General features: G+C 41.0%; 1 protein-coding gene across 1 annotated transcript; it reads left to right on the top strand.

The window, feature by feature from the left end:
- Positions 1-1807: 1807 nt before the first annotated feature.
- loxl5b (lysyl oxidase-like 5b) lies at positions 1808-7206 on the top strand. Its single transcript, XM_051408649.1, has 7 exons — positions 1808-2900; positions 3337-3445; positions 3882-4019; positions 4239-4395; positions 5634-5729; positions 5854-5969; positions 6132-7206. The coding sequence occupies exons 1-7, from the start codon at positions 2006-2008 to the stop codon at positions 6136-6138; spliced, it is 1518 nt and encodes a 505-aa protein (XP_051264609.1). The 5' UTR covers positions 1808-2005; the 3' UTR covers positions 6139-7206.
- Positions 7207-9587: the final 2381 nt, after the last annotated feature.

Genomic DNA, 9587 nt, shown 5'->3' with positions numbered 1-9587 from the left:
TTGTATTTCCATTTTATGCTGCTTTATACTTTTACTCCACTACTTTTTTATTCACTACATTTATTTGACCCCTTTAGTTACTACTTTGCAGATGATTCATGCAAAATAGAAATCAACTTTAATAGTTCATATTATAGCCTATTAAGACAGCAGTATATAGAGTAGTGTAAAATTAACTTGCAACTTCACTAGCTGCAACATTAGTGAGGTTTACACATCATTGCATCAGTAAATGAGCGATTTTGCACGATGAGTACTTTTTGGTACTTCAAGTATATGTTGATGTTCATACTTATTAGTATTTATACACTGTGGTATTATGTCTACTACTTTTACTTCAACCTACTACAAGGAGTTTTTAACTAATTGTAAAGAAGTCTCAGTTTATTTAATACTGATGCCTCTGACATAAACGGACACCGTCAGAGAGAAGCTGTTTCTATATAGTTATTCTTAATGCCTGCCACTGGGTCGGATTTGGTCGGATTCACTAAACACAAAGTTCTTTGTTTCTGCTTTAAGTAAGATCTGAATACTTCTTCCACCTTTGCTTCTTATGCACAGTTCATCTAATTTCCGAGAACCTCTACACATGAAACCCTCATATTTAGTTAAACTTAGATGTAATGTTAATCAGTAATGTAATAACAGCAGTGTGTAACAAAGTGAGGTAATGATCATTATCAGGTCATCTAATCAGGGTGAGTCACGTTTGTTTTATTGTGTGTTGTACCTTTACTCCATCACATGACAGACTGGACGGTGCTTTTGACACGTAGCGACAACGTTTGGAAGTCTGTTGAACTCTGAACCCAAGTTGCGCCTGCGCAGCCAATGGATCTCTAAATAGATGTGACAAGTGAGCCTAAAAAAAGCCTAGCTTATGTTTTGTAAGGGTGGGAGAGCATTTTCACTTATGTAATAATAATGATAATGCTTTAGAATTAGGTTAGTTTATGAATTTAAGAAACAAAATAATAATAAAGGTATGTATGATATACATTTATAGGTTTAACTGCTTTTGTCAGGTGAAATAATTGTTTGCATGTTCAGTCTGTTTTTTAATAAAATCTTAACACAGGGCTTAACCTTACAAAATGTGCTGCTGTGAATATGGAATTTAGCCAAAATAAAATAAAGTTGACAAAATGTTTGGACCGTTTGTAAACAAAACAGCACATGTTCAGAAGTAATTCAGGAAGGATCAACAGTAAAATAGTTTTGAGGACCTAGATTCTCCCAGGAGGGATAAAATGTTCCTGAAGAGCAACAGTGTTTGCAGGATGGTAACACACAGACGCAGCCTGCCGCCGTGTGGCGGACCGGTGGTGCCACATGAGGACATGAAGTAGTGCGGCCAATCTGAAGTTATTGCACAATGTTAGTCGATAGGATAAAAGCTACCATCTGATATCTGTTATTAATAACAGTGTGCACTTGAAATAAACGAAATATTTAGAATATTTATGTTCTCTAATGGCATTTTAATAGGCGACATCAATTCTCACTAAACAGTAGGTCTATGTTTATATTTTCAGCTGAAGACTGTTGTGTAAGTGAAATCAAAAACGTACTTTTTTCAACAGTTACTGTGCTTTTGCTTTTCCTCTACTGAGCGGACTGGTTGTTGAAAATAACCAGATTGGACGGCAACATTTAGGAGACTGCATGTCACACCCGTGCGTAAAGTTTACAAAGCAAACGTTGTGTAACAGAACTTAACTACGGCAAGGCATGGGTTAAATTGTCTTGCTAGAAAGTTTGACTTCGCGTAAGTGACTGGGCTGAATTCGATAAATGACCAGGAAAAAAAAAAGACTCCAGCCCTCCTCTCCTCTCCACTTTCCCTCCTGGGAACTGATATGTGGTTCTGTGTAAGAGCTGGAACACTCCTGCTTTTCATCCATTTCCCACAAAGCAACATCTGTGCGAGCAATTTATCTAATAATCTGATTTATCATTGACTTACAGGGTTATTCTTTTTTTTTTTTCTAGCTTTACTGCCATGGCAAAATGGTCACTTTTATTTTTATACTTTTTCCAAGGACTATTTCTCCTCATCTTTGGGCAGCAGCAGCGCACAGCTGGTCCCTGGCGGCACCGTATTCAGTGGGAGAACAACGGGCAAGTTTATAGTTTAATGAGCACTGGATTAGAGTACCAGGCTCCGGTTCGGTCCAGAAGCCAGTCGAGGGTTTTTGTGAGCAGCCTGAGGGATGGCACCAGGAGCCAAATGCCGGGAGCGCACAGAGGAGCGACGCTTATGAGACCCGGACAGGCTGACTCCAGACAGTTAAGGACTGATCACGGTGTAGAGCCTGGGTCTATTGCGCCAGGACACGCTGTTAGACAATATGCGTCGTTTAACAGCCGTGCGTCCGGGACCAGACAGCAGCCTGAGCGTCCTCACGGAGTAGGAGTTTCAGGTTATCCAGGCGCGCAGCGCTTTAGTGCTGATCACACCAACACTATCAACGCCTCTGCACCGGGGAGTTTTACAGATTTTCCAGGCAGAAGAGGAGGTGTCAGAGTGGATGCTACTGCACCGCACACCAGAGGAGGAGAACCAGGGCCCGGTGCGCAATACCAGCAGTTACGCGCGGTGCCAGAGGCGATGTCCGTCTCCAGGCAACCCGCGCAGACGGATCACTCCATCCCAGCGAATCCCACAACTCTGGACAGGGAATCTGAGGTTCCTGCTCCATTCCCTGCAACTAGTGAGGAACTTCCAAGCGAGCCAACTGGTAATGGAGAGGACATGGTTAACGACGACCCTCGAAATCCGCTTAAAAACCACAGGAATTCTGTTTTCTACAACTCGTATCCCACAAGAGGGAGGTCAGCGGCCCGCACGCGCCGTCCGCCTGGCACAGGATATGGAACAAGATATTTCCAAAATGGTACGTTAAGTGTGCTAATCACATGAAATGAGCTTAGCCTTCTTAATTGGAAATGGATTTAAATGATCTTAGACCAACATGATGGTCCAGTGGGTGCATCAATTTGGATAAAACCGACTCAGTCTAAATAATAATCCATTACATTAAAAAAAATACGTTTTAAATCAGTTGGTTTTGGGAGTAGTTTAAGGCTTCAGGTCTCACTCAAGTAGAGGAAAAAACTGAATGAAAATAAGGGAAAAATCCTATTTGGGTTTTGGATCCCAGACTGTCAGCTCTGGAATGTGAAACACTTTGAATTATGCCAACAAACACAAACAGCTGCTCTCATTTCCAACTTACACACCCTCTATTTCAGTGATTTATTCTCAGCATGAATGAAAAGGCAACATTAAGAAAAAAAAATTGGGTTGTCCCTTTAATTTTCCTCTTCCAGGACTGCCAGACCTCGTGCCAGACCCATATGCCATCCAAGCAGGTGCTTATATCCAGCGCATGCAGATGTATGCGCTCCGCTGTGCTGCTGAGGAGAACTGTCTGGCCAGGTAATCTGCGGTGCCAAAAGTGATTCAGTTCTTCAGCATGTAGACACTGAAGCACACATACACTCACACACACCAACACACACAGGTATTTCCTTTGTTTTTACTGCTCATTGAAGGTTAATTTGACTTGCCTTAACACAGATTCTGGTTGTTTTAGGATAACTTTCAATTATGTCTGCCTAACTTTTCAGTGTGTCAGGATAACTGTTCTGTTGATAGAGTTACAGAAACTGTTTGATCTTATTATGGAGCAGTGATTCTCCAACATGATGTCCTGCCAAGACATAAATGTTCTGGGTTGGTTTTCCCAAAAGCATTAAGCACAATGGAACAAACCCTTTGCACTCCGTTACTTTTAAGAACACTAGCCCCAGGAGCTCAGCCAGTTGCACTTTCCAACGCAGCTTATGCCTGTTTCCCCTGTAATCCATCCAAGGTCGGCTTATGGACCCACCGTGAGAGACATCGACTTCAGAGTCCTCCTGCGATTCCCCCAGAAAGTGAAGAACCAAGGCACCACCGACTTCCTGCCTGTCAAGCCGAGATATCAGTGGGACTGGCACAGCTGTCACCAGTGAGTTAACTCAGGCTACAAGTGAAATGACCTCACATCATTTAAATGTTGTTATTAGCACAACTCCTTTCAGCTCTGATATGAAGAAAAAAAAAACACCACCCCCTAAAAATTCATTAAAGAAGGTATTAAAGGTCTCAAAGTCATTCCTGAACTCTGTTTGAGTCATGCGTAAGAGGCTTTTATTATTTTCTATTCTATTATGTTCTACATCCTCAGACACTACCACAGCATGGACGCCTTCAGTAACTACGACCTGCTGGATGTTGTCACTGGACGAAAAGTGGCCGAGGGACACAAGGCCAGTTTCTGCCTGGAGGACACAGGCTGTGACTCCGGATTCAGGCGGCGCTACGCCTGTACATCTCATACACAGGTAATATAAACTTACACAGTCTGTAAAGTACAAGAAACAACCACAGACATCTTAAAGTTTAAATCACCCATAGGACTTTTCCACCAACAGGGAACCGGCAGTTCCCACACCTAGTTTTGAACAGTTCAAAGCTTTTCAACCAAAAGTAAATTGGAACCTGAAAAATTGGTTCCCTGCTGAAACCAAAACATAGAGAGTTAGTTTGGTGGAAAAACACTTTCATAGTGTTTTTGGTTCAAGATTCATGGGACATTGGTGTTATCTAACTAACCAGCCCACGTTTCCACCAGTTTTGAGTGGAACCATTGTAATCAAATGCATCAATGGAGGAATATTATACACCCACTTTGGTTTCCAAGGACAACCTGATATTTTTTGGTTACAGCTGGGAAACAACTTTTAAGGTCTTCCCAAGTTTAGTATTTACATGTGGGGTATCTTTCTATGATCCTGGATCATCATCCATATGGTATCATAGTCCTCACTCAGCAGTTTGAAACATACATTACAGGAGGATATTTACCAGATAGGAGCAGTCTTATATGGTGAAAAAGAGAAAAAAACACAAAAAACATGGCTTACTCCGAATGGCTACAAAAGCAATCCTTCGCCATCTTTGATTTGGTTTGTATTATATTTAATGAAAGAGCAATGTCTCGGTTTGTTACGGTGCACCTGCCAAATGTTATAAGTCGTAATATATGAACTATAAAGAGATGGACATACAGAACTGTGATCTTGGCTGGAGTTAGTCAGTCAGTCTTCAGGTCTGGTGAACAGAAGGGTCAGATGTGAGAAGATAGAGATTAGCATCTCTCCTATTTAGTGTGTTGTTCAAAGTTTCTGTCTAAGATATTATTTTATTTTATCTAGTCAAACAATACATCATGTATTTAGTGAGGGTGAGTTGTTTTGGAGTTTTTTGCAAATCCTCCAGATCCACTTCTGAGAAATGTTTTTATACCAAAACTCCAGTGAATGCCAATAAAGAAAAACATCCTGAGGACATGGGGATATTTATTATATCTGTTGTCTGGGCTCTGTGATTCTGGCTTTGCACTGCTTCATGCCGGTTTCTTGTAACAGCTTTGCTTCCCAAGAGCTGTTTGTATGACTAAAACTCAAATCTGCTTCATTTGCAGCACTTTTAGGAAAATAGTAGTCAAAGTCGTCTGAAGAGCCTGAGTGAAAGCTTTAAACCACACTGGGTTGGGGGGGGGTTTGGGTTGTGTTCTCAGGGACTGAGCCCAGGATGCCATGACATCTACGCTGCCAACATCGACTGTCAGTGGATTGACATCACTGATGTACCTCCAGGAAACTACATCTTGAAGGTAACACGTGTCATACTAACTTTATATCATCTGCTCTTTCCCAACATGGGAGTTATATTTCGCTATCCTGCCTGCAGAGCTGCTCAACAATTTTTGTTTATGTTTATTTGTTGGGTTTTTTTAGGTTACTGTCAATCCCAATTTCCACGTCCTGGAGTCAGACTTCACCAACAACATAGTGAGATGTGATATCATATACACGGGAATCTATGTTCAGACACGCAACTGTCGAGTAACGAGGTACGAGTGTTTCTGTTAAACGTGGTGTATTTTTATTTTGAACATTTATAATAATACATCTAGATAAACTGAAAATGAATAGGTTATATACAGGATGGAAAATACAGTACAGTTAAGAGATGCTATATCCTGTTTCATATTTCCTTTTCTTTCCTTTTTCAGGGGTTGAAATCTTCCCTTATAAGAACTATCTACAGCAAACATCTCTCCCTGTACTGTACAGCAACATCAATTCTATGACTAACAAAAGGTGCAATTGGTGAAGTGTTTAATCACAACTGTGTGCTACTTAGTCTTGTGTTGCATTGCCTGGAAGTCTGTGCATACGTTTACACCAATTTTGTACATTGAACTGGTGAGATCGTGAGATTTACTTGATTGTGTATTTCTACAAATGTGCCGTGATTCATAACAAAAATATTAATAATACAAGTACTGTGTTTATATACATTTATTTCTTGAATGCTGGTTTACTGCTTGAAATGTGTGTTTTGTTGCCACTTGTTGTCTTGTTTTTTTCTGCTTTGTGTTTTTGTTATGTGCACATCATTAGTTTTTACAGTTTTATTTACTATAGGATTAGATATTCTATATAGTCCAAAACCAACAATGTGTTAGTCCATCTCTCAAAACTTCTTTACCTGGTCTGTGGCTCTCGAGCTTATAAGTTCCCACTGAAGACAATTAAAAAAACAGCTGACAAATCTGTAAAACATTCTTTAAAACAGCTGGGCAAACGGGAGCAAATGGTGCATTTGGATGTGCAAGTATTTATGTTACAGTATGTGTAACTCAAAATAACCTGCAGTGATAGGAACATTTAAACCAGCCAATGGTGTTATGGACACCATTAGAGCTCTAAGGCAAACAGGAATAAGATGCACTAGGTTTTTTATACACAGACAGCATGTGTTAGTAGAATAAATTCATTGCTGGTTTCACAGTTTGTACTGATAACAAGAAAAATACAAATTATTACCTGATTTATCCTTTAACCACTCTGTGGTCACACTAGCAAATTGCAAATATCTCATCTAATGTTAAATAGTAAGGATATATGTTGGAGTATGTGTATGAATGTGTGCTTGTGTATAACTGAATGAATGAAAAATGTGGAAAACTGTAATGTAAAACTTTTAATATTGCTTAAACATTGAAAACCTTATTATATTCTGTGGGTATGTTTGATTTAATGCAATAAAGATGGTGAGGAGAGAGGAGTTTATTATTATAACAATTCTTCCTGATTAGTCCTCATTCCTTTTTTTAATGATAACCACAGACATCAGTTTAATCTTCTAAAAAAGCCAGAAAAGCAAAAGTTTATTTATTGTAGCTGCTTGCCCATGTTTTATTATAAAATGCCAAGGACCACTCAATAATAGACTCTTTTAACAGTTTTAAATCCAGTATCCTAGGCAGACAAACGCGGCTTGTTCAATCAGTATTTCGCCCTCATCCTGTTGAATGGAGGAGCTTCACTTTGAGTGATGCGTGCAGATCGTGGCCTCAGAGACAAACAGGCCTGCAGGCAGACACTGGCGGCATGTTTGCTGACAGGCCTCTGTGAAGACACAACCCGCAGGATCTTATACAGCCGTGCCATATCTACTAAAACACAGCCAGAGCACGATGAATGGAGGCCTTTTCTCACTCTCTCCTCTCTGCATGTCTCTCGGCTGCTGTAAAAGACTCCTTTCTGGCCCAGAAATTCATGCATCATGGCTTCATTCACCTCCAGTGGGGATTGTCTGAGACGACAGGCGTTTTAACAGCATTTGGGTATTTTTGTCTGAGTGGGAGGATTGACACAACCCACCAGAGAGTCATTCAAAGATGTTTTTACCAAGGACAAATGTGTTTTAACAGCAAGCACTAGACTGTTTCAAACAGCAAAAGACTGACAGGAGAGACGCTAAACCTGCACAGATTCTATTCACTGTGGACTGGGTAGTGATTCACCTGACTCAAAGATGTTAAACAAATCACTTTCTCCAACGAGCTTTATATATCATGAAGCCAGTTTTGACTGATGTACTGGAAAACATGAAGGCTCCAGACAATGTATGCACTGTTAAATGCACAGATGTTGGGTATTTACATCGAAACAGAGCTCAGTCTCAGCTTAAAAAAGCAGCGAACCGGGAAGATTAAGCGCAATTGAAATGGTTTACGTTGGAAGTCGCCAAGATGCCTCCCTGCCAGAAGAGATTGTCTATGTTATTGAGAGTGTCTGGAAAATCCCCCGACTCCTATTCAGTCGACTCCATTGCTGTCTGTCTAGGAATTTTCAGGACAATATTTACAGACAATGAGTATTTCAGCAAAAGACGGCTGTTCTGGGTTAAAGTCTAGATCTGAACTTAAGTAAAACAAGCAGCTACACAGCAGTGCATTGAGGTAAATGCTAACACTGGAATGCTAAACACTGACAATGTTATCATGCTGATGATAAGCACCTACAACTTTTTACTGTGTTCACATTTTAGTTTAGCAGTTAGCATGCTAACATTTGCTAATTAGCAGGTAATAGCATTAGTTTTGCAAGTATAAGGACATAAACCAATGTATTTGTCAAATTAGAAATATGACCTGGTGATGGCGCTAGATGAAAAGCAGATCACCAAGTTATAATCTTAAGGGGAACATTATATGTGCCCCAACTATGGCAATCAATCCAATACTTGTAAAGACATTTTACTAGAGGAAAAGTCAGAGGAGCAAAAAAGTGGCCATGTTTCTTACATACTTACTTTGCACTCCCTTGACATTCTTTTTTCACTCACTTATAAGTCAGACCAACATTGCCATCCCCAGAACCAGTAAAAATTCAAGGGATGTTGAACTTTAAGCTGTCCGATCAGGTGATGAGTGTTTGACTGTGATCCTCAGAACTCAGCTGGTCTCCTCCTTTTTGGACCAGCATGTCATTTTAAACATGTCATGCTGGGGAGAAGACACTGACTGTTTGCTCAGCTGTGGAGCTGTGCACCAACATCTGGACGCAGTCTCTCGTTAGCCTTACACAAGCACAGAACAGCCTTGGCAAAGGCCAGAAAAAAAGGCAGACTGGCACCTCTCATTTGGCCTCAACAAACACAATCCAGCGTACAGGTAGGTAAGGTGAGGATGGGGATGGGTTTTGCCATCTGCGTGCAGCCTACACTGAACATACTGTGGCAAGGAGAGACATTTTCCGGATGCATCTGCACGTAGGTGGGCAGTGTTTGGAGAGGTTACTAAGGCCATGGTTTGGTATTTGCAGGTCATATTTCAACAAAGCGGGGCCACGTGAGAGCCGGCGAGGACGTAACAGAAGAACGTGCTCAGCCTAAAGAGAGCGTCTTGACAGGTTGGTTTAGGCACAGACCAGAGAAATTCCTCAGCACTTCTGTCATCCCGTTGAGATTAAGAACAGTGCTGAGGTCAGCCGTAGACCAGCGAGGGCGTGTAGGGCAGACATACTGGGCTACTTCTTCACCCCGGGTCACTTACACAACCAGCAGACGCAGTGTTGTAAATGTACAGAGTGAAGAATACAACGTGCGCTGAGACAAAACACAGAGGAGTCATCTTCGAGTGGGACTGATGATGAATTCTGTTTCTCTTTCTTGCTGG

The sequence above is a fragment of the Dicentrarchus labrax genome, unplaced genomic scaffold (assembly GCF_905237075.1).
Source record: "Dicentrarchus labrax unplaced genomic scaffold, dlabrax2021, whole genome shotgun sequence".
Taxonomy (NCBI): domain Eukaryota; kingdom Metazoa; phylum Chordata; class Actinopteri; family Moronidae; genus Dicentrarchus; species Dicentrarchus labrax.
Note: the sequence above shows the minus strand (reverse complement) of the source record. Positions and strands in the feature narration are given on the sequence as shown.